Raw genomic sequence first — 26,119 nt, 5'->3', positions numbered from 1 at the left:
TGCATCTCAAAGGCAGCACTGCTAATGGGGTGCAGTCATGAGAAAGAGGGCAGACTAGACTCTGGCTTCCTTGTATGCAGAAAGACTATAAGAGCTGCTAATCATTCACTGTTCAACAGCCCAGCAGCTCTCTGAATGTGTGTGTGTGTGTGTGTGTGTGTGTGTGTGTGTGTGTGGGAGAGTGCAGTCACACTTAACTAGGATAAAGGAGATTTAGATGAGATTATGTGTGCGAAGGAGGCTGCAGGGCAGATGGATACATAAGACAATAGAGAGGAGACTGAGCAGAGGTCACCATGGCTCTTAGGGTATACGACAGGTATCTAGTAATTAATTTTATACTCATTCAAGCTAAATTAAGATGCATGTGACAGGCACTAATGCATCTCTGTTATAAGATTCCTATTTTACACCCTTACAGAAATGTACCATAACAGTAGTTTCTGCCAAAATATAAGAGAACAATGCAGTGATAACTTGTAGTCCACCACTGGTGTTAAAAATATAAAGAAAATGACAAACTGCTTACCAGAGGAACTTTTGTAAAGGTAAACTACTGCCTGTAGACTTGGCTGCATAGCTAGCTTTTGAAGGTCTGTTCAAGAAGTAAAAATAAAAAAAGGAATGAAAGACTTCTCATTAAATAACTGTTTCTTGAGTTTTAGAAAAAGTTCAATATATCTGTGTTTTATCTGTATAAAATAAGCAGTGTTTAATGTCTACATTCAAACTGCTCTCTCATTCTGTCGCTTTGTTCGTCTCTCAGTGTGTGCAGTGACGCTGTGGCCTACTTCCTCACCCTGACATCTGAGAGCCACCGTGAGGCCTGGACCAACCTGCTGCTGCTCTTCTTGACCAAAGTGCTCAAGATCAGTGATGACAGAGTGAGTGCCTCATTCAACGCACATTAACAAACTGCAGAATGTGAATTCGCAGATTTCATCCAGGGTTACTCAACTGGAGGTTAGTGACCCCTAGTGGTTCATACTGGAACTGCAAGTGGGTTCATAAGATTGTAAAAGACAAAATGCCAAATTAAATAATAAAGTGTATTTTTTTAAATAACACGTAAAAATTAAAACAAACTAAATATAACACAAACATGTAAATGTTGATTCCAGCGGCACTAAACACCTGTTTGCCATATCACTGTGCCGCACCCTAAGAATGATGTTGTTATTGTTTACATGTCAAGGTCTATATCTTCTAGTGGAAGAATGGCAATTTGCTTAATAAAATAGTGTTTTAATGAAAATTTGTATCAATATTGTTATTCTGTAACAACCATTTTCTAAAAGCAGTAAAGCCGCCTGCATCTGACAAATTGACAAGATGTCTTATTTCCAATGAAGAGTCGCACAGTGGCTGCGATGAGTTCCGCCCATCTCCGGATGCAACATTTTCGAATACGATTTAAGCTTTGGCTGGGTTTAAATATTTCAACTTGTGTGACAAAACTGTTTGCTACCGGATGTGACGTATTCATTCAAAACTGTGAGCACAAAGTGAGAAATATAAACAGATTTTGTCCCCAATTTTTCTAGACACCTGCTACTTCTGTATATTGGACACATTTTGCAAATATATCACAAAAGGTTTTGTAATTACAGTAAATGTGCGATTAAATGTGTGCATGCGTCATTTATTTATTCATTTCTGCACATGCAAAACCTACATATTGAAAATCAGTGTTGTTTGATATTATAATAATAGCAATAAAAATAGTATTAATGAAATTTAATAATAAATGCTGAGTAAATATTTTTTAATATTACTCACCCTCATGCCATCTTAGATGTGTTTGACTTACTTCCTTCGGCAGAACACAAACAAGATTTTTTAGAAGAATATACCAGTTCTGTAGGTCTACACAATCCATGTTAATGGTGACCAAAATTTTGAAGCTCCAAAAATCACATAAAGGCTGCATTAAAGTAATCATAAGACTCCAGTGTTTTAATCCATGTCTTCAGAAGCTATATGATAGGTGTGGGTGAGAAACAGATCAATATTTAAGTCCTTTTTTACTATAAATCTCCAATTTCATGTTCTTGGCAATTTGCATTCTTCATCCATATCGCCACCTGCTTAAATGTTGATCTGTTTCTCACCCACACCTATCATATCACTTCATAAGAAATGGATTAAAACACTGGAGTCTTATGGATTACTTCTGTGCTATTTGGAGCTTCAAAATGTTGAGATAATTTAGGTCATATGGGTTCAGCAGACATTGTCCATGGTACAGGAGCCGGATCTATTGAATGGAAAAGCTTAACTATAATTGAACATTTATTGCCCTCTCAGCAGTAAACAGATTCATATGAATGATTAATGATCAGTCATTTTTAATCTGCCTCAATTCTAGCTCTAATGCATTACTGAGTCTGACAGAGACAAAACTGTGGGTTTGCGTTACTATAACCAATAATGAGCGCACACCTGGTTGTAATCATTACCACAAGTCTAATTTGATTACACCGGAGCATGCGGTGTGAAAATGTAAAGGAATTCAAATTATATTCCTCTTTGCTTTGCAGTTCAAGGCCCACGCGTCGAGATATTACCCTCTTCTGTGTGAGATCATGCAGTTTGACCTAATCCCAGAGCTGAGGGCCGTGCTGCGCAAGTTCTTCCTGCGCATCGGATTAGTGTTCCAGATCACACACAGTTTGGAACCACAACAGGCCTCGGATCAGCCTCCAAGCTCCCAAATGCCCTATAGCGCCTAGGAGCAGCAGTGCCTGTCTGTTGTGAAGCTTCTCTCTTTTAATCTGCTGTCTTGAACACTGTAGGATGTGGTAATCTGATCTCCTGCAACCAATGAGGAGCTCCAGGAAAGAGTGGACTGCATCAGAGAGTTGAGATTTATTATTGTGGTACTTATATCAACCTCCTGTTTGCCCTTTCATGGGGTGCTTTGGACAAACAACCAGTCACAGACCAGGCATGCCCTGCCAACTGGACAAATGACCAAGCCTTGTACAATAGAATCAAATTATTTAAAACAATGAGGATACTGAATTGCTACTACTATTCAAATGCTTGACCTTTGAGAGCTTCAGAAGGTCCAAATATATTTCAAAAGTGTCTTGGCATAATATTAAAAGCTGTTTCAAGGAAAGAAGGATTTGGTATCAAGCAAGCAGTGTAGTGTTTCCTCATTTGATTCAGATTTATTTTGTTTTGTTTGCACTGCTAATGGCTAACATTAGCACAAATAACTCCTCAGAAGAAACTAGTGGTACAGAAGTCCAGCTTTGTAATATAATCTCACAACACTAGATTTTGTTTTCTGTATTTTTTTTATTTCTCGGAACAATTTCAGTTGCTGCACTTGTTTCCTTGATCAAAAATGCACTGGAGATTTTTACTTTTGTGATAAATTATTGAACTATGCCATCTATCCCTCCATAACTGTCCAGCTCGAGATTTCTAAATTATACAGTATATAAATTGATTAGTTCGATTACTCCATTTTATATATGCTGACACTTTTTTTAATTAAATACAGAGGGCAACTGAGATCCTTTAAAAAAGGAAAAAACTGGAACTTAGAAATTGAGGGCAACTTAAATGTGAGCTGCATCTGAATCACTGGTTTGTATCCCTGTTTGAAGTTAAGTTTCACTCTACGAGTAAATTTTTTTGAAAAAAGTTAATATATTTAAAATCTTGTTTTTGGGGGTGGGTTGTACTGTATAGAAATTAATGATAGCGCCGCTTTAAAACTGTCGACAGAAATGAGGATCTGAAGCATTCCTGGTTAGTGAGGGTGAACTGTAATGGTACAGCCCTGTAAAGTTTTCTATATGGAATAAAATGATCTGTACAACTGTATGTGGCACTGGTCATTATTGCTAGCACATTTTAATCAGGTCATAGGTCAATAAACAGGGTTCCCACTGTCATGAAAACCTGGAAAAAATAAGGGTGTTTTAAAAAAGTGTTTTCCAGATGTGGAAAAGTCATGGTAATTTCTATAGAGAATATGTATTTTCTAGTTTTTCTCTGCTCTAAAATATTTCACGAGCTGCTCTTGTGTAGAGTAAAACTCACAAGCCAGAGTAATGTTTGATTAGTCAGTGAATCATTCCTTAAAAAAAAAAAAGTAAATGATTCATTTGCTAATTGAATGAATGAAAATTCATTGGTCAAAAAGGGAGGGAACCCTGATTAAGTTTTTGAACATGCTGAATTTGCCCTGATGAACTTTTTGAAATCTTTATGGCATATTGAGAGTAATTTTGAAGTGAATGCATGTAACAGATGTAGTATTTGATCATTATCAAGATATACAATTATTACTAAGTCAATAAGCTCTAAATTAAATTCATTTTTCTGTTATAAGCCTCTAGCTGCATAAGCTTATATTTCTATACTGTACTTACAACTTTTATTCTGTATTAAAAGTAAAACAATCATAAAAGTGAAAAGTAAAACCAAACAAATCACACATTAAGACTTCTCAAATCCAAAACTCACCTGACAACAGACAGAACTCATGCAGTTTATGCATATACACACCGAGTCAAAGTATATAAAGTGTCAATACTGCACTCTCTGACCGGAGGGCACAGACTCAAATGCTGCTCCATTCTGCTGGAAAGCAGATTCACCTAACAGTGAACTCTTAATTCTACAGCAAGTGTTTTAGAAGTGTAATATTTCATTTACAAGCATTTAAGATGCCAGCACAAATTTTGATGCACTATGACAACACAGAAAAGAAATTGGATTGAAAAAAATAGTTAAGGTACCATTCCTTTTTGGCTTTAAAGGGAAAGTTCACCCAAAAATGAAAATTCTCTCCTATTCTCACTCGCATACCACACCAGATGTGTATGGCTTTCTCTCTCTTGCAGAACAAAGGACGATTTTTAGAAGAATATTTCAGCTCTGTAGGACCTCACAAAGCAAGTGATTGGATGCAAACATTTTGAAGCTCCAAAATGCACATAAAGGGAGCATAAAAGTAATCCATATCTTCAGAAGCGACGTGGTACCTGTGGGTAAGAAACAGATCAATATTTAAGTCCTTTTTTCCTATAATTTCTCCTCCCAGCCCAGTAGGTGGCAATATGTACAAAGACTGCAAATAACCAAAAACAAAAGGAAAACAAAATGTGAAAGTGGAGATTTATAAAAAAGGACTTATATATTGATATTTTTCTCACTCACACCTATTTCGCTTCAGAAGATATGGATTTAACCACTGGAGTCTTATGGATTACTTTTATGCTGCCTTTGTGTGCTTTTAGAGCTTCGAAATGTTGTTACCCATTCACTTGCATTGTGAAGACCTACAGAGCTGAGATAGTCTTCTAAAAATCTTTGTTTGTGTACAGCAGAAGAAAGAAAGTCATACACATCTGGGATGACATAAAGGTCAGGATATTAAGAAATAATTTTCATTTTTGGGTGATCTATCCCTTTAAGTATGCTTTAAGGAGTTGCTTATAAAATAGCTGTAGAAAGTTGGGATGCTGTGAAACTGGCATTCTTAATTCAAATCTTGAAAACAGCACTAAGATTAACCGTGGTAGGTAGAAGGCCCATCCCAGTCCTGGCTTGTGTGGTTCCGGCTAGATGGCCTGCGAACGCCCATGAATGTCTTGAGTGTATCCGAGGAGCTAGGACGTAACCAGGGCTCTGTGGCAATGGTGTCAATGGAAACAGGGCGGTGGACAGGAGGAGGAGTCTGTGACCATAGCTCCTCCCCTCCTCCTGAAGCATACCCTGGACAGCACAAAAGATTTATAGTAAGTTTAGATATTTTACCCTCATATTACCATTAAACGACTGTTTTTCAGTAGAAGATTCACAATTTTTGAAGGGGAAACATAAGTAGTCATTTGAAACAAAGAACAGCCAGTTGACAAAAACCTAGTCTCACCCTCAGACTGCATACCCGCAGAGCACCCATGGACTATTCACTAATCATCTGATGCATGTTGTTCACATAAATGACAAGAGCCTTCTCAAAATTACAAGCTCCAATCTGTTTCAACGCAATTTCCAGGAGTCAAAATGCACAGTCCTTCAGGAAACACTCTTGCGAGGAAAAACTAGTCACTAGATTTGACATATCTGCAAGGTTTGTGGAAAAATTGAATCTTTGAATTATATTCAAGAGTTATGTTTGAGACCCACTTAGTGGAAAGAAAACCAACATATGCTTGAGCACAACTGCATATTCTGTTTTGTTCTCAGTTTATTTGCCCCCCAGTTTATCTGCCCAAAATGTCATGTAAAAATCGTGCTGTGGTTGGTCATTTTAAATGTCTCTTCCTGTCTAAATAAGCAGTTCTTGCCCAAAATAAACTACAAAGTGGAACATACATAATGTCAACACTCTGGTTAAAAGATTTTGCTTTCAGATTCCAGAGCTCCTGACCTGATCTCCAGTCATGTTCTCTCATGTTATTCAATGATGTCATCTTGTTTCTTGTGCGTTCCCTCAGCCTCTCGATTTCTGTGCTGGTTAATGAGTGCTGGGACTTGCTGTCCGATCCACTGTCAGGTCGTGTGTACCTGGACATCACATCCTACAGACAATTTAAAAAAAGGAACGACTTGAGATATGATAGGTATTTGCCAATACATTCATTTTAAAAATTATTTAAATTGGGCAGGGAGGAGAATTTATAGTAAAAAGGACTTAAATGTTGATCTGTTTCTCACCCACACCTATCATATGACTTCTGAAGAAATGGATTAAACCACTGGAGTCTTATGGATTAATTCTATGCTGCCATTGTGCTTTTTGGATATTCAAAATGTTGAGAATTTAGGTAATATGGGTTCAGCAGACAAAAAAAGGTTGGGAACCTCTCATTGTCCATAACACTGATTCTAGTTAAAGCAGACAACTACAACCTTACTTGCCGTACACAATGTCACTTACATTAGAGATATCCCCCTTCCTGGCTGTTGGTCTCACTCTGGCAGAGTCCTGTATATCTCTCTGGTTATGCTGGGATCGTAAAAGGAATGAAGCGGCACTGGGATCTGTGAAGAAGACAACATGTTGGTCAATTACAACAAAAGATTTCACACTTTCCAATAACAGCTGTGGATCTCTTGAGATTTCTTGACGTGTTCTATCAAGTTCTAACATGTACGACTCTGCATTCAAGGCTTGATAATTGAAACTGAACCAATGTAATGATGCTGAAAATATGAGACTGAAGACTGTTTCAGGAACTCATTTACAAGGTGACTGTCGATCTCTCTAGGGTGTCAATGAGAACAGGCGTTCTCTAAACCCCAGAGTCAGTCTCTCTTCTGTCTGGCATAGCTGTCACACTGGCTGTCATCTGTCCAGATTCCGGGCACTGACAGCAGCTGTGTGAGAGCAGTGTCACGCATTGTCTGCTGCTCATACTGACACATAAACACCCCAATACGTGTAAGGACCACCAATAGACTTGGTATTCTTCAAATTAAGCTAATTATAATTACTACACTGTAACCCCAATCCTACCCCTTACAGATAGTTTGTAAAACGTTTAGATCGTAATTGAGATTTTTGGCTTTTAGTCCATGTCTGTTAGCTTTGAGGACACATGTATGCTAGAATATTCCTGCTTTATGTTCATTTTTGTCTGCTTTTAGACTTATATATTTAAAATTTACAGTATTCTTCAGAGAAAATTGAACACAATTTCTGATCGCTCCCCGTTTGCAAGGGAGTATACACATTTTTTTTGTAAACTAAAGGCTAAAGGACAGATCCTTCCATATGTTCTGCCACAATTTCCTATTTCAACAGGAAATAGGTCAACAAAGGAAAGAAATGTTCATTTTTAAACCATGTGACCATGGCAACATTTTTGCAAAACAAAATTACATGCTTCATTACATGTTTGGTTGCAGTTTCCCAGTAAAATGTCCAGTGGGGGGCGCAAAAAGCGAGTGAAATGGTGACGTGATCACACAAGAGTTTTAAGGTGAATATTTGATGGAGGTTTTAATGAGTGAAACTTACTTGCCTAACCTAAAACTTTAACCTAAACCTAACCAATAGTGTCCTATGAGCAAATGAGAGGTAAACAAAATGGACATCCTTACCCTTAACCAACACCTTAACCTAACCAATGGTGTCTTAAAAGCAAATGCAACATGAAGCTCATTTTCTGAAGCAACCATTTCTTTTCGTGTCGCTTCTATGACATTTTCTTCACATGTGTCAGCTTGCGTGCTTGGCTGGGCTAAAACCGTGATCTTCCGAATACAAAGTCCAATACTCTATCAAGTGAGCTACCGCGAAAGCTAATCACATTTAAATAAGTGTGTAAATGTAGTCTGTAATGCAAGCTTTAAAATGTGTCATTTTTCAAACGATGCATTAGAGTAAAAGTATGATATGATAACGTAGCAATGTGTGAAAGTGAATAAAACGTACAGTTGTTGTAACATCTCTAGTGTTAATTTTACCAAACGTAGAATTTGGCACGTAAAAGTCAGTTTGCAAAAATGAAGTTACAGTCTATGAGACTAGGTTGCATTTATTAACCTTTTCAACTAGTGAGGAGAATTTTATATCTATTTTCAGATTGGTTTTGTGAGCACATTGAGAAATTTGGTTGTCGCGAGTACAGTGAAACCATTACACATACATCACTCACCAGTACATGGAAGAATATGTAAGCCACACTCTGACATCTTCAGTACTGACGTACACTTCAGTACGTCATCCAAATGTTGCTCTAAAAGCTCAAGAAGTCTAAACTTTGCGGGTGATAAAGCACAGAATACAAATGTGTCTAACGGCTGAGTAAAACGCTTTCTTCTGATTTTTGTTTCAAGGGAACTTACCAATAAAGGCACTCTCTGAGTCTAACAGCGAGAGTCTGCCCGGATCTTCCACAGAACTCCCCCTCTGGAGGGATAAACACATCAATAAAAATGTCAAGTCAATAACCAGAACTGTCAAGAGAGTGCTAACAGACTGCAGATATCCTTGAAGGGCTCAGAAAAATGGGTCACGCAAATACTGAAGCATGAGCTTCTCTAACGCACATGTGCACCAGTGTGCAGACAATATACTCACCATCTCATGATGCTGTTGGCCTGAAGACACCAGGTCAAAGTAATCTGCCCAGGGAATACAGGTGATAATGGATGTGTATGGTCTTTGTGAAAACAGTGATATAAAACGCACACACCGAGTGCTCAGAAGTGACAGCAATTATCGATCATGAAGAGAGAACAATGAAAAGAAAAAACTTCAATAAATAATTTTAATGTTTCAAGGTGCACTCAGTTATTTTTTTCCCCATTAAAAAAGTTTTACTCCTAAAGAAATGAATTGTAATTTTGAAACATATGTATAAAATCATGACCACTCACATGAGATGAGGACCCCAGTCATATCAGTAACCTTATAAAAGCTGTTATATTCTACAGGGAGAGGGTCCGCACATGGGGGCTGCCATTTTAGAATCACATGACCAGCCGAATACCACTCGCTTAATCTCAGTAACCGCCCTGTTATTGGACACTTTCACTCTTGGATTAAATTAATCATGGTTGATTGTTAATAGTGAATTTCTACAATGGCATCTGTAACTGAAAACTTTTGATTTTGAATGATGCTGCATCCACACCACTAGGTAAGTCCAAGATGACACGAACAAAAGGTTACTGCGTGCACCTTTAAAACTATACACAAAGTGTGAAAAACAGCCTCATTTTAATTTTGTGATTAGTTACAGCTGCTTTTTTGCATTTTCTTCCATTCAAAAACAGCAACATGAAGGACAACTGTACTAAATAAAATGCAGGGATATTTTTGTATTTTGATTTTTTTTTTTTAAACATCTGTATGATGAATATGCACATAGACCCACAATAAAAAATAAAAAAATTCGCAGATGGAATGCTCAATGCCCACCACTAAATGTCCACTCCTAACATGCACACATACACAGACTGACCAGTGGCCCTGCCCCTCAGGCTGTTGATGGTTCGTTGCTGTTGTCGTAGCAGCGCCTGCTGCTGGATGTCTAAACTGTGATCATCAACGGAGGGGTCAGGAAATGCCTGCCGAACCTCCTCACGAGATCCACCGTCTAATACACACACACACACACACACACACACACACACACACACACAAGATAAGAGTCATCCTCTCCTCCTGATTTACATCATCAAAAGGCAGTGATGCTGAATATGGACATTGAGCTACACATGGTAAAACATTCATTCATCATAATAGCAATGATGATACTTTCCAGCTTCATTTTTAATTTCTCCATAAGGGTCTGTGCCAACAGCCTTGTCACATGACAACACTTTGTCAATGTCAACGTTTTAATGATTTCCCCCCAATCAAGGCAGCATGCATTATGTATGAGAAAAATCGAGTTTTAATTCCACTTAAGAAACTAAAACCAAAGCAACCTTAAGGCAAATCAGTCCACTTAAATTGGTAAATACCAAAACCTCAATCTCCAAAAGCATTTGTCAAGATTGTTTTTAACATGTCAGATTACCAATAAAATTAAAAGTAAATCATAAATTCTTCTACTTTAGCAAAAAAAAAAAAAGTTCTAAAATAAATAATATCTTGAGTGCAAGAGCCCCTGATGCACGTAGTTTTGTGTGTGAAATTACTTCCCCATTTGAAAGAGTTTAAAATGTAACATTTCTTGAGGTGTGGCAAGTAAAAGACAGGAAGTTCAGTTCACATTTACCTCTGTACTTCAGATGGTTAAACTCCCGAAGATTCTGCATGTTTACTGCTGCAGTGGTGTGGGAAGCCGGCCTCCTGAAGGGGACCTGTTTGCAGCAGTCTCGCCATTTCAAAAACATCCTCTGGGGGGTGCTCTCTTTGCCTGTTACCAATATGCATGCATATATTAACAAACAAATGCCTTATTCTGATATAAAAAGAGAGAGTATATATATATTTTTTAAGGCTAATAGCCTTTAGCTTGCATAGCCATGAACCTGATTTGCTACTTGCTAATGCTTGTCAGAACTAGATTAAAAGAATATTCTGGGTTCAATACAAGTTAAGCTCAATCGACAGCATTTGTGGCATAATGTTGATACCACAAAAATTAATTTAGACCATTTCCTCCTTTTCTTTAAATAAAGCACATTTCTAGGTTACAGTGAGACACTTACAATGGAAGTGAATTCAAAAGTATAGCCACAAGACATACAATATGCGTGTTACCATGATTTTACTGTGAAAAAATGACTTGCTAACCTTTTCTGTGTAATGTTATAGTCAATTTTGCAACTTCATTGCCATGACAAAATAATGTCGACAAACCCTAAAACGACCGTATAAAAAACACGATTTAAACAACTTTACAGCTCAAATAATACACAAGTTTTAATAGAACAAATGTAAATGCTTTTATAAAATTATAAGCTTCACATTTCTGCATTTAACCCTTAAAAAATTGGCCACAGGAGGGACGATTGAAATAAATGTTTGTGGTAATCAACATTATGCTTCAAATGCTGTCGATTGAGCTTAACTTGCTGTAGCACTTCGAGGCAGAAAAGAACTAAGAGAAATTGTACAATTCTACACAGAATGACTTAAATACAAAATCTACACTGGCTTCCTGTTTTTTACTCTGCTAAAGCACAGGAAAGACATGTCCCATGTCACAAAAAGGAAAACAAAGAGAAAAAGGTGAGAAATGTACCATCATTTGCTGATGGGTTGTGCATGCCACTGGACACAAACACACAAGTAAACGTTCCCAGACTAGCTAAAAAGCTACAAAATATTATACAAGTAATATAATGATATATTAAATTGCGTTTTAAGGAGCTAGCAAGTGTAATCTATTACCCAAACCAAAAAGGCATGTCGAAAAATAATGTACTATACTAGCTAAAACAATCATAAAATCATGAAGCTACACTAAACATAACATACATTTTTATTAACCTCACCATAGCAAACTTTGGCAGCTACCTAGAAACAAACGAGTGACCTTGGCATTGGCAAATCTGACAATCATGAGTCGCCACATACTAAAGCCATTCTGGACAGTTAGCTAACTGTGCAAAGAAATCAGGGCCGTGAAAGGTTTGCAATCATGCTGTGCTGAACTGTGGTCAAGTGGAAATGCTACTGGAACATTTGCTCACTGCGCTCAGAACTATTCGGCCCGATGGTGGAAAAGCAGCTATGGCCTATAAGCCACAAACTTTTCCCAATTTTGATTTGATGGCCTGTTGAATTTTAAGCATGTCTGCTCATCAGACTTGTAAGGGAAAACACAACTTGAATATAGGGTCTAATTTTTCACACATAGAACACAAGCACTGTAAATAATCTGAATAGTTATAAAGGTGTAAAACACATGCATAATCTTAGGAATCTGTCTGTGCAGATGGTTTATAAATGTACCTGACTGGAGCAGGAGAGGGACTGCCATGTCTGCTGGACTGCAATAATTGCCCCTCCAGACGTCTCTGTTCACTTCGCAGCTGTCTACGCAAGGCAGACAACTCCCTGATAACAGTCTGCTTCTCTTCTAAAACAAATTCAGCAGACAATATCTGATAAGCCTGAGCACCTGTGATAGAAGGGGAGTTCTGTGGTGGCCACAGGATGTAATAAATTACCTGTCACCCTGATCTCGTTCTTGCGGGTGGGCACTGGGGGTGAATGTGGCACTGACATAGAACGCACCTGTATGAAGAGAAACACACTGCGTAAAGTTTCCTAACACTATTTCTCTGGGGTGGGAGTTCAGTAATTGTCAAGTCAAGCATTACTGTCTAGATGGTTTGTGAAGCATGTTTACAGTTGTGTCACTCACAGACAGAGTTGCAGTAGAGCAGTGGCTCTCCACCGATGGAGGTCTGGGCATCTGCTGACATAGTTTCTTCTGCAAGGCTGGTAAGGGTGGCGATGGTGCCTTGTGAACCTTTCGGTATTTGAAAATGATGCGTCAGCAAAGAAAGGGATGTTTACTTTGAGGTAAAACCCTTATGCCAGACAGTCGTCTCTATTTTTTGTGCCATTTGCTTTAGATTTTTTTAAACATACATAAACTTGCATTAAACATCCCCTAAACAAGGCAATTCATATGCCAATTAATAATGACGTTATGTAGAGTGCGTTTCGAACAGTAGGTGGGGATATTTGACAATTGCTATAAGTGGTCAGTCATACTTTATAGTAATATGGGGCCAAGCACTAGCAAGCCCAAATATGCAAAGTGTTAATCTCGTCAACAAAATCACTGAGGAAAACGTTAGTTGGCAAAGGGTTTTTTGATTTCATCAGCTATAATGAATATGAGACGAAAAACGCATCATGATAATAATTAAGCGATTTTATTAAAGCATACTATTGACGAAAATATGACGAGTAACAAATAATACTGCAAGATATTAACAGTGCAATATATAAACAGAAGAAGAAACATTATTCTAGAGAAACATCTGTTAACAGAAGAAGATATTAGATATGGATCATCTAATCCAATGATCCAGTATGTTAGGGATTTCCCCACTTAAGCTGTGTGAGTAAAACGTGCTGAACACCAGCAAAATGAACCTCTTTAAAACGTGTTAATTACCTCACTCAGATGCATCCTATTTACACAAGATTATTCACTATATCAACAACATACAGTATATGTAATATTACAAATGACATCTGCACAGACAGCGAAGCGGATGAACAGGTGAATTTGAACTAACTTACATGCTAGTTATAATATGCATAACTTGAGTTGCGTAACTTGCGTTGAGAATATCCTGTTTCCATGAAAACACGCTGCACGCAGTGTAATATTAGAAACTGGCTAAACACGGAAATTAATAACAGTCCCTAAAGCATAAAGAATACAGTAGAATAACTTCTAAAGAGTAGCTAATACTTCAGTATATTCATTATAGGCCTAATGCTATTATTTCAGGAGCTCAGGTTTTCACAAGGGCAGTTGTACAGTGTGTTGTGTGTAATCTATGTTTTATATGTTTGATACATGTTTAAATTAAGAAAATGTTTATAATTTTTTTTTTTTTTTTTTAATAAAGTTTGGTCGGTTACAGTTTGAACCACATTTTTGTCATCTTGCACTTTATCAACTCAAAAAGGTATTCTTTTCATTGACTAAAATTATATGCCATTTTAGTCAGAGTAAAACTGACTCAAATGAATGAATATTACATGGTGACATTTTTACTAATTTTAAAGGATATTTTCATCAAAAGAGTTTTAAGAAAAATTAACACTGTACGTGACCGTATTCTGGAAATATTGCCAAAAAAAAAAAAACAATTAAACCACAACTGCCCATATTTATAAGCGATTTCAATGTTCTTCATTTCAATGTTTTTGAAAAATTGCTTATAAGCGGACATGGCAAGTCTGCTGTGTGATTTACAATCTCTTTGTATGTGCTTATGAACAATTGTAAAAGTTCCACTGTAGATATGATAGTGTACACCCTTTACCTCTTTCAGATGTGTCTGCTTCTCTCTCTCAAGTCTCTTCCTCAGGGTCTCGTTCTCTCTCTCCTCTGCTTCTTTTCTCTTTTTCTCGGCTTCTTTTTGGCGCTCTTCAGCTTGTCTGATCAGCTCTTCGTTTTTGGCATTTTGCTATAAAATAAGTGAAAAATGCGTGACAAGATGTGACAAGACAAGTTTCCAGCAAAGTAATTTGTCTATCCATACAGAGCTCGAAAATGTTGTGCTCCATCACAGAAATCACTGCCAATCAAAACATTATTATTATTTTTATTTTTTTCATTTTTCTCCCAATTTGGAATGCCCAATAACCAATGTGCTTTTTTTAAGTCCACGTGGTCACGTAGTGATTCGCCTCAGATTCCGGGTGGCGGAGGACGAATCCCAGTTGCCTCCGCATCTGAGACCGTCAACCCGTGCATCTTATCACGTGGCTTGTTGGGCGCGTTGCCACGGACACATAGCGCGTGTGGAGGCTTCACGCCACCCACCGCGGCAACCACGCTCAACTCACCACGTGCCTCACCGAGAACTAACCACATTATAGCGACCACAAGGAGGTTACCCCATGTGACTCTACCCTCCCTAGCAACCGGGCAAATTTGGTCGCTTAGGAGACCTGGCTGGAGTCATTCAGCATGCCCTGGGATTCGAACTAGCGAACTCCAGGGGTGGTACCCAGCGTATTTTACCACTGAGCTACCCAGGCCCCAATCAAAACATTTTTGATGTTTAATATACAGTTATGTGGATCAGGATTTTGTTACCAATGAGATTACACAGTGAGCGGGGGCGGCTATCCAGTGCGACACAAAATCTGGCCAAATCAAAAACAATGTTACGTTCAGGATTCAGATGATATAACTGCTAATAAAGTACCTCTTTCTCCTTTTGCCGTTTCCTCTCCTGCTCTTCCTCATACTCCCTCTGGATCCGAGCTCGCTGTTCGACTAGTCTTCTCTCTTCATTCTCCTCCTCAAGTCTCTGCCGCTCCCGCTCTTCTGCCTCTTTTCTCCTCTTTTCCTCGATCTGTTCATCCCAAAAAATTACAAAAAGACTGAGTGAGATGTCAGGTCAAAAGCATAGACTACGAAACAAAAGCCGATTTAAAGAGGCAAGTGAGTCCATACCTGTTGTTTCAAACAGTCCTTGTATATTTCCTGGTCATGTAGCTGCTGTGGAGTGGGCAGTTCACTGAAAAGGTTGCCCCGTGCATGCATAGATGGCTGATTAGAAGGGAAACCTTCAGGCTCTATAGAGGCAGAGAGTACTTGAATGGGTTAGTTTGAAACGGTTTATGGTGGAATCCCCAATCCTCTTAAGACATTGTTAACCTTTTCAGAACATTGGGACCCCCTCAGACAGAATTTAGCTTAATGGACTTTAATAGGGCTGTCAATCGATTAAAATTTTAAATCGAATTATTGACATGATATGCAAATTAATGAATCTAATGAAGTCACATAGGCTACATACATTTTTGCTGAGAAAGGCCTTGAAATGAAAATAATTCAATATATGATGATTAAATAATTATAAATAGTTATCTTTAAATAATATTAAGTCTAATATAAATTATAAATATAATACACTGGCGACCAAAAGTTTGGAATAATGTACAGATTTTGCTCTTATTGAAAGAAATTGGTACTTTTATTCACCAAAGTGGCATTCAGCTGATCACAATGTATAGTCAGGACATTAATAACATGAAAAATTACTATAATGATTTGAAAAAAATTCTTTAACTATTTCAGAGTTCTCATCAAAAAAAAATCCTCCACGTGCAGCTATGACAGCTTTGCAGTTCCTTGGCATTCTAGCTGTCAGTTTGTCCAGATACTCGGGTGACATTTCACCCCGTGCTTTCTGCAGTACTTGCCATAGATGTGGCGGTCTTGTCGGGCACTTCTCACGAACCTTACAGTCTAGCTGATCCCACAAAAGCTCAATGGAGTTAAGATCCATCACACTCTTCTTTGCACACTCCAACCTTTTCTTTACTCTAATGTATTTCTGTTTCAAAAGTGGCTGTTTCTTTGCAATTCTTCCCATAAGGCCTGCACCCCTGAGTCTTCTCTTTACTGTTGTGCATGAAACTGGTGTTGAGCGGGTAGAATTTAAAGAAGCTGTCAGCTGAGGACATGTGAGGCGTCTATTTCTCATACTAGAGACTCTGATGTACTTATCCTCTTGTTTAGTTGTACATCTGGGCCTTCCACATCTCTTTCTGTCCTTGTTAGAGCCAGCTGTCCTTTGTCTTTGAAGACTGTAGGGTACACCTTTGTATGAACTCTTCAGTTTGTTTTGGCATTGTATAGCCTTCATTCCTCAAAACAATGATTGACGAGTTTCTAGAGAAAGACATTTCTTTTTTGCCATTTTTGACCTAATATTGACCTTTAGACATGCCAGTCTATTGCATACTGTGGCAACTCAAAAACAAACACAAAGACAATGTAGCTTTCAGCAGTGTTTGATATAATGGCAAGTGATTTTCAAGTACCAAATTAGCAATTTAGCACGATTACTCAAGGATAAGGTGTTGGAGTGATGGCTGCTGGAAATGGGGCCTGTCTAGATTTGATCAAAAATAACTTTTTTTTCCAAATAGTGATGGTGCTGTTTTTTTTTTACATCATTAATGTCCTGACTATACTTGATCAGTTGAATGCCACTTTGGTGAATTAAAGTACCAATTTCCTTCTGAAACAGCACAATCTGTACATTATTCCAAACTTTTAGCCACCAATGAAATTAAGAAAATTTAAATGCAATACATTATTGTGGCAGACAAATAAAACATTGATAAGACAATACAAAAAGTGGCTTTAGCAGACAACATACAGTATTGTTAATTTCCATCTCATTGAATCTAAGCCTATCATTGGCCTACAGTCACAGCAATTTATTTAGCAAATTAATTTGTAAATTATCCAAGATAGATTTATTATAAGGGCTTTTTTATGGATGCATCAATGTACACAGGATGATTTTGGAGCATTTCACTTCGGCTGCGTTGCATCAAACACAGTGTTTTTAGGTTGCTGTTTCAAGTTATACATAGTTTGAAACTTCCCTGCATTCGGAATTGCGCTTCATCCAGCTGTGTTTCTTTTCAAACACAAGACAATATTCTTATCTTGCGGTTTGTTGTCTATACAGCTGCGCATTGCCTATACAGCTGGAGTTTCACATACTGCCCCCTGCTGAAAACAGGTGGTACTTCAAGCTCAGATGGTAGGAATATTCCTTATTACAGTCAGGGGACATTATTAATTGTGTTTTTCTGGGGGTTTTTTTACAGTTAAAATCACACTGAATTAACATGTTAAATCTATATAATTTCGATAATATTTACACGTTCTATTCACTCAAACTTTCCTTTACTTAAATAGGCTTTATGAATGTTAACCACATTGTAAATATGTGGTCAGGGTTACTTGATGCATTGAGGAAGAGTTTGTCACCTGGCTTTGAAGCGATCGGATTCCGGACTCCTCTGCCTCCAGAATCATAGGCTTCCATGTTTCTTTTATGCATTCGTTTCAAATCACCTGTTAACACAGAAACACAACATCACATCACATAATCATACCACATACTCTCCATAAAGAATTTTCAATTAAAAACCAATGCAACATCTTTCAACCAACAGCATGTGAACTTCAAGTATAAGCGTCATGCCTATAAATGTGTGTGAAAAGTCACTGACACCACAGAGGAACTATAAGTGGCAAGACTGTCATTTACACAAGTTATAAAACTCAAAATATTTTTTGTTATACTGTCACTAACAGCAAAGACAGTATAAGGAGGAGATAAGATCATGCTAAAATGAATGAGAGAAATTGTAATGCTTAATATGGTGACTGTGGTAATGAAGTCCCACATTTCATGTCAAACACCTAGAGACATTGCCTGTTTTTTTACTCTCAAACACGCATTAGCTGGACCAGCCTGAAAAAACACTGATCAGCCATAACATTAAAACCACTGACAGGTGAAGTGAATAACATTGATTATCTCGTTACAATGGCACCTGTCAAGGGGTGGGATATATTAGGCAGCGAGTGAACAGTCAGATCTGGAATTTCGTGTGTTGGAAGCAGGGAAAATGGGCAAGCGTAAGGATCTAAGTGATTTTGACAAGGGCCAAATTGTGATGGCTAGACGACTGGGTTAAAGCATCTCCAAAATGGCTTGTGGTTAGTACCTATCAAAAGTGGTCCAAGGAAGGACAACCGGTGAACCAGCAACAGGGTTGTGGGCGCCCAAGGCTCATTGATGTGTGTGGGGAGCGATGGCTAGCCCATCTGGTCCGATCCCACAGAACAGCAACTGTAGCACGAATTGCTGAAAAACTTAATGCTGGCCATGATAGAAAGGTATCAGAACACACAGTGCATCACAGCTTGCTGCGTATGAGGCTGCGTAGCCGCAGACCGGTCAAAGTGCCCATGATGACCTCTGTCCACTACCGAAAGTATCTTCAATGGGCATGTGAGCATCAGAACTGGACCATGGAGGAAGAAGGTGGCCTTGTCTGATGAATCACATTTTCTTTTACATCATGTAGACGGCCGGGTGCGTGTGCATTGTTTACCTGGGGAAGAGATGGCAGCAGGATGCACCATGGGAAGAGGGCAGGCCGGCAGAGGCAGTGTGATGCTCTGGGTAACGTTCTGCTGGGAAACCTTAGGTCCTGGGATTCATGTGGATGTTACTTTGACACATACCTAAAGATTGTTGCAGACCATGTACACCCCTTCATGGCAACGGTATTCCCTGATGGCAGTGGCCTCTTTCAGCAGGATAATGTGCCCTGCCACCCTGCAAAAATTGTTCAGGAATAGTTTGAGGAACATGACAGAGTTCTAGGTGTTGATTGGGCCCCAATGTCCCCAGATCTCAATATGATTGAGCATCTATGGGAATGTGCTGGACCAACAAGTCCAATCAATGGAGGCCCCACCTCGCAACTTACAGGACTACAGGATCTACTGCTAATGTCTTGGTGCCAGATACCACAGGACACCTTCAGAGGTCTTGTGGCGTCCATTCCTCGATGGGTCAGAGCTGTTTTGGTGGCACGAGGGGGACTTACAGGCAGGTGGTTTTAATGTTGTGGCTGATCGGTGTATATATTCATATATTAACAGATTTTTTTAGCTTGATATAAAGTAAAATGTATTATTCCACTGTAACAGTATAAGGATGGGCAAGAAGGCGGCGGAAACCAGCTGAACAGTCAACATAAAAGTTTAATGAAAAACTCATCAAAAAACAACATAAACACAGACAAACATGCAACGCAGCCATGTGCGTCTCTCTCTCCCCAACCGGCATCTCCGGCTTCCCCATCTCTGGGGGGGCACACTGCCCTCCCGGCCATTCTGTCAGCCGGTGGCCCACCCCGCCTCCTATGAACCTGGGGGGAGAGACAAGGGGAGGCGTGGGGAGAGGGAAAGGCAAGGGGAGACACACAGAGAGAAGAACTTGCTTGCCGGCTCCCGGACGTGCTGTCGCGGACGGCAGCTCGCACCTCCCCAGGCAGACGGCAGCAAGTCCTCCAGCCCCTTGCAGACAGAACCGCTTCTCCCCTTCTCGGCAGACGGCCACGGTTCCTCCGGCTCTCTGCGGCCGGCAGGGACCCCTCCGTCCCCAGGCAGACGGCCGTGGCTGCTCCCCTGGCGGATGGCAGCGGCGAGGACTCCGCGACAGCGCATCCCTCCTCCTTCCCGGGTTTCGGCACCACTGTAACAGTATAAGGATGGGACAGGAGGAGGCGGGAACCGGCTGAACAGTAAACAAAGTTTTAATGTCAAACTTAACTTAAAACTAACATAAACAGGGGTCTGGGTAGCTCAGCGAGTATTGACGCTGACTACCACCTCTGGAGTCGGGAGTTCGAATCCAGGGCATGCTGAGTGACTCCAGCCAGGTCTCCTAAACAACCAAATTGGCCCAGTTGCTAGGGAGGGTAGAGTCACATGGGGTAACCTCCTCGTGGTCACGATTAGTGGTTCTCGTTCTCAATGGGGTGCATGGCAAGTTGTGCGTGGATTGCGGAGTGTAGCATGAGCCTCCACATGCGGAGTCTCCGTGGTGTCATGCACAATGAGCCACGTGATAAGATGCGCGGATTGACTGTCCCAGAAACGGAGGCAACTGAGACTTGTCCTCCACCACCCGGATTGAGGTGAGTACCACCATGAGGACCTACTAAGTATTGGGAATTGGGCATTCCAAATTGTGAAAAAAAGGGGATAAAAAAAACAAAACAAAAAACAAACATGCAGCGTGGCCACGTCCGTCTCTCTCTCTCGAACTGGCACTTCCGGCTCGTCTTTATCCCCCTCCCGGCTGATTAGCCCAGTTCAGGGCTGGCCGTGTGTCTTCATGGCCCGGCACCGCCCTCCTCCTAATCACACTCCTCCTACATCCGACTCAGGTCGGGGAAACCCCTGGCATGACGCACTCCCCTCCCCTCCCTTCCTGGAGCAGGGGCGTTGCCTTTCTGGCCTTGCCTGCCGGCAGGTCTTCCCCACCTTTCTGGAGCCCTGGGAGAGATGAGGAGAGGCGTGGGGAGAGGGAAAGGTGAGCGGAGACACACAGAGAGAGAGAGAAGAGAGAGAAGAACTTGGTCGCTGGCTCCCGGACACGCTGTCGCCCGGTCCTCAACCACTCGCGGACACCAGCTCGCACCTCCCCAGGCAGACGGCAGCGAGCCCTCCGGCCCCTCCGGCGGTTCCTCCGGCACTTGGCTATTGGTATCGGTCCTGCTGAGATTTAATTTTCTTTTATGGGGAGTGTGGTGTATCTTTGGTGTTATTTAACCTCCTCTTAGGCTCTATGTATTTTATATTTGTTTCTTTATCATTTTATTTGTAAGCATCTGTTACAAGTAAAACTCGGCGGCAGGTAGCGACCCCTCCATCCCTAGGCAGACGGCTATGGCTGCTCCCCTGGCGGATGGCAGTGGCGAGAACTCCGCGACAGCGCATCCCTCCTCCTTGGCACCACTGTAACAGTATAAGGATGGGCAAGGAGGCGGCGGGAACTGGCTGAACAGTAAACAAAGTTTTAATGTCAAACTAAACTTAAAACCAACATAAACGTGCGTCTCTCTCTCCTCAACCGGCATCTCCAGCTGCCCCTTATCTCGCACTCTCGCTGATCAGCTGATTCAGCACAGGCCGTGCTCAATCACAGCCCGGCCACGCCCTCCTCCTCGTCACAACCACTGTTGTCAGACTTCATTGCTGATTTAAACTGTACTGAAAGATAATCTTGACGAAAGTTTTTAAGATTCTGTGCTTTCCCCATTGCAGAGGTGGGTAGTAACGCACTACATTTACTCCGTTACATTTACTTGAGTAACTTTTTGGAAACAATTTACTTTTAGGAGTATGTTTCATAGTGGGTCCTTTTCACTCTTACTCAAATAAATTTCTGATGAAAAAAGTACTTTTACTTTGTTACAACTGGTAGCATTCCTGTCATTACATTACTGGTTTTAATTTAATAAGTGTTAATAAATGCGTAATTTATTGAGATATTTGAATGGGACTCTTACTAGAGTGGAACTTCACAGCTGCACGCTGTCACTCGAGTTGCGTTCAACACTACAGCAGCAAGCGCCCAAAACAAACATTTCTTCACTCCACACAATGTCTTCATTTTACACCAAGAAAAGGATATACAGTTGAAGTCAGAAGTTTACATACACTTAGGTTGAAGTCACACTTAGTTAAAACTAATTTTTTAACCACTCCACAGATCTGATATTAGCAAACTATGGTTTTGGCAAGTCGTTTAGGACATCTACTTTGTGCATTACACGAGTAATTTTTCCAACAATTGTTTACAGACAGATTGTTTCACTTTTAATTGACTATATCACAATTCCAGTGGGTCAGAAGTTTACATACATTAAGTTAACTGTGCCTTTAAACAGCTTGGAAAATTCCAGAAAATGATGTCAAGCCTTTAGACAATTAGCCAATTAGCTTCTGATAGGAGGTGTACTGAATTGGATGTGTACCTGTGGATGTATTTTAAGGCCTACCTTCAAACTCAGTGCCTCTTTTCTTGACATCATGGGAAAATCAAAAGAAATCAGCCAAGACCTCAGAAAAAAATAAATACATTTGTGGACCTCCACAATTCTGGTTCATCCTTGGGAGCAATTTCCATACACCTGAAGGTACCACATTCATCTGTACAATCAATAGTACGCAAGTATAAACACCATGGGACCACGCAGCCATCATACCGCTCAGGAAGGAGACGCATTCTGTCTCCTAGAGATGAACGTAGTTTGGTGCGAAAAGTGCAAATCAATCCCAGAACAACAGCAAAGGGCCTTGTGAAGATGCTGGTGGAAACAGGTAGAAAAGTATCTATATCCATAGTAAAACAAGTCCTATATCAACATAACCTGAAATGCTGCTCAGCAAGGAAGAAGCCACTGCTCCAAAACTGCCATAAAAAATCCAGACTACAGTTTGCAAGTGCACATAGGGACAAAGATCTTACTTTTTGGAGAAATGTCCTCTAGTCAAATGAAAAAAAAATTGAACCATTTGGCCATAATGACCATCATTATGTTTGGAGGAAAAAGGGTGAGGCTTGCAAGCTGAAGAATACCATCCCAACCGTGAAGCATGGGGGTGGCAGCATCATGTTGTGGGGGTACTTTGCTGCAGGAGGACTGGTGCACTTAAAAAAAATAGATGGAATCATGATGAAGGAAAATTTTGTGGATATATTGAAGCAACATCAAGACATCAGCCAGGAAGTTAAAGCTCGGTCCCAAATGGGTCTTCCAAATGGACAATGACCCCAAGCATACCTCCAAAGTTGTGGCAAAATGGCGTAATGACAACAAAGTCAAGATATTGGAGTGGCAATCACAAAGCCCTGACCTTAATCCAACAGAAAATCTGTGGGCAGAACTGAAAAAGCATGTGCGAGCAAGGAGGCCTAAAAACCTGACTCAGTTACACCAGTTCTGTCTAGAGGAATGGGCCAAAATTCCAGCAACTTATTGTGAGAAGCTTGTGGAAGGCTACCCAAACTGTTTGACCCAAGTTAAGCTATTTAAAAGGCAATGCTACCAAATACTAACAAAGTGTATGTAAACTTCTTACCCACTGGGAATGTAATGAAAGAAATAAAAGCTGAAATAAATCATTCTCTCTACTATTATCCTGACATTTCACATTCTTAAAATAAAGAAGTGATCCTAACTGACCTAAGACAGGCAATGTTTTCTACAATTAAATGTCAGAACTTGTGAAAAACTAAATGTATTTGGCTAAGGTGTATGAAAACTTCTGACTTCAACTGTATTTGAAGATTAAAATAGCAGCTCCAACTAAAGAAAATACGGTGAGGTACGTTTTAGAGATTGTGACAATGTGGGCTTGTCTGCGTCATGGTGATACTCATTCATTTTCAGCGTGAATCTTAACTGTGAGCTTTTATGACCTAAGTTTCTAAGTCTGCATTTTTATTTCAGTGCTGCAATATATCAGTACCTACAGTATAAATCCTTGTAAACATCTGCGTTAAGTGCAAATGTTTTGCCCTGCCTATCGCAATTGTGAGCATTTCCAAACAGAGATACGGTGCAGTTTACCCTTAGTGTACAGAACTAATTATCTAAATTCTTTCTACACTGAAAATGCTGGACCTTCACTGAACTAAATTCACATAGGATGTAAAAAACTGTGAAATAATGACAGAAGGCATGAATAAAGCATGATCTTGCTGCAGTGTATAATTAAGTATTATATATATAACTTGGGACTGTGTGATATTGTTCACATTTTTCACCGTAATAATTACTAGAAAAAGGTTTCCAAACTTCTCTTCTAATTGACAGATTCATCCAAATCTGAGAAGCATCCTTAAAGTGATAGTTCAGCCTTTAATTCATATTATATCATAATTTCCCCACCCTCATGTTCTTCCAACCCTGTGAAACTTTTTGTATTCTGTGGAACCCAAAAGATGTTTGACAGAATGTTAGGGACTGACATCCTCAGTCACCATTCCCTTTCAAAATATTGAGGGGGGAAAAAATGCAGTGAAAGTAAATGATGATTTAAGTTAGCATTCTGTCTAACATCTCCTTATAGGAATAATTTTTCCAAAATTGAAAATTCTCACATAATTTACTCATCCTAATGCCATCCCAGGTGTGAATTTTTTAATTCTTCTGCTGAACACAAAGATTTTTAGAAGAATATCTCAGCTCTGTTAGTTTATACTAGAATGCAAGTGAATGGGTACTAAAACTTTGAAGCTCAGAAAGCACATAAAAAGGCAGCATTAAAGGAATTCAAATGACACTGGTTCAATCTGTCTTCAGAAGCAATATGATAAGTGTGGGTGAGAAACAGATCAATATTTAAATAATTTTTTACTTATAAATCTCTGCTTTCACATTGTTCTTCTTGTGTTTTATTTGTGCATATCACCACCTACTGGGCAGGGAGGAGAATTAAGAGTAAAAAAAGGACTTTATAATATATAAAGTTATAGGTGTTTATCCGTTTCTCACCCACACTTATCATATTGCTTCTGAAAATCACTTATGAATTACTTTTATGCTACCTCTGTGTATTTTGGAGTTTCAAAGTTCTGATCACCATTCACTTGCATTATATGGACCAACAGAGCTGAGATATTCTTCTAAAAATCTTCATTTGTGTTCTACAGAAGAAAGAAAATCATACACATCTGGAATGGCATGACGGTGAGAAAATGAGAATTTTAATTTTTTTATGAACTATCCCTTTAATTTGATGCGTGGAAGAAAGAAGTCATATGGGTTTGGAACAACATGGTGGTGAATGATAATATTAATAGCATTATTATTATTATTATTAATCATCATTCTGTAATGCATGTTAAATGTGTATCATGTACTGGAATATAGGAAAGTAAACATCCATTACGTTTTATGTGAAAGTAACTAGTTACTCACTACTTGAGTATTCTTTTTATTGGATACTTTAAGTAATTTTTAACATTATTACTTTTACTTCTACTTTAGTAATTTTTTTTTTTTTTAAGTAATTGAACTTTTACTTGTGTAAAATTTATGTCTAATCTACCCACCTCTGCTCCATTGCGTATACCTGTTGCCTACATGGAAAATAAGGGACATTACCAAGATGTCTGCCAAGTGAACTGACTTGCCTTAAAGGGACTGTGAGACCAGCAATCACTTGCATTATGACAGTTATGGATTACACTAATTAAGGCTTTATTAAACTGCAGTGATTGCAGCTGACTAAACAGGGAGTTGTTTGAGTGAAGTGAACTCTGAATGCATACTGATGAGGTTTCCTTGATCGTCCCTGAGAGGGGCTCCTCCTCCAGCTCTTCCCCAGGGCTCGTGAGCCTTCATCTCAACCTCGATCTTAGCATCATACAGCTTATTCTCCACCTTCTCACGATGCCGTCTTTCCTGTCGCTCACGAATCTGTGCTCCAGAACAATTAATATCAGGTATTTGCACTGTTATTATAAGAACATAATGCAGTAACGTAACGTGTATGCTCAACATGATGTAATTAGTCTTTTAAATGCACTTAGATAAAGAAAGTTCAATCTTTGAGATTTCCCCTGTAAGCTAACC

At 39.5% G+C, this 26,119-nt stretch overlaps 2 protein-coding genes across 6 annotated transcripts in view; one reads left to right on the top strand and one right to left on the bottom strand.

Moving 5' to 3' along the window:
• LOC127434396 (brefeldin A-inhibited guanine nucleotide-exchange protein 1-like) overlaps positions 1–3,840 on the top strand; it is a 94,190-nt gene extending 90,350 nt beyond the window's left edge. For all 5 annotated transcript variants that reach the window (XM_051687107.1, XM_051687105.1, XM_051687106.1 and 2 more), the window contains 2 exons: positions 767–884; positions 2,541–3,840. In XM_051687107.1, coding sequence (XP_051543067.1) covers positions 767–884; positions 2,541–2,732 — 310 coding nt within the window. In that variant the 3' untranslated portion in view covers positions 2,733–3,840. The remainder of the gene's footprint in view (positions 1–766; positions 885–2,540) is intronic.
• Positions 3,841–5,394: 1,554 nt separating this feature from the next.
• LOC127434414 (centrosome and spindle pole-associated protein 1-like) overlaps positions 5,395–26,119 on the bottom strand; it is a 32,994-nt gene continuing 12,269 nt past the window's right edge. Inside the window, 16 exon segments of the mRNA XM_051687143.1 lie at positions 5,395–5,739; positions 6,398–6,548; positions 6,908–7,011; positions 8,821–8,884; positions 9,056–9,099; positions 9,942–10,076; positions 10,704–10,794; positions 10,796–10,844; positions 12,389–12,515; positions 12,607–12,673; positions 12,804–12,911; positions 14,452–14,595; positions 15,343–15,492; positions 15,594–15,715; positions 17,934–18,020; positions 25,816–25,963. Coding sequence (XP_051543103.1) covers positions 5,534–5,739; positions 6,398–6,548; positions 6,908–7,011; positions 8,821–8,884; positions 9,056–9,099; positions 9,942–10,076; positions 10,704–10,794; positions 10,796–10,844; positions 12,389–12,515; positions 12,607–12,673; positions 12,804–12,911; positions 14,452–14,595; positions 15,343–15,492; positions 15,594–15,715; positions 17,934–18,020; positions 25,816–25,963 — 1,797 coding nt within the window. The 3' untranslated portion in view covers positions 5,395–5,533.

The sequence above is a fragment of the Myxocyprinus asiaticus genome, chromosome 44, assembly GCF_019703515.2.
Source record: "Myxocyprinus asiaticus isolate MX2 ecotype Aquarium Trade chromosome 44, UBuf_Myxa_2, whole genome shotgun sequence".
NCBI lineage: Eukaryota > Metazoa > Chordata > Actinopteri > Cypriniformes > Catostomidae > Myxocyprinus > Myxocyprinus asiaticus.
The sequence above is the reverse complement of the archived record's forward strand: the minus strand, read 5'-3'. Positions and strand labels throughout refer to the sequence as shown.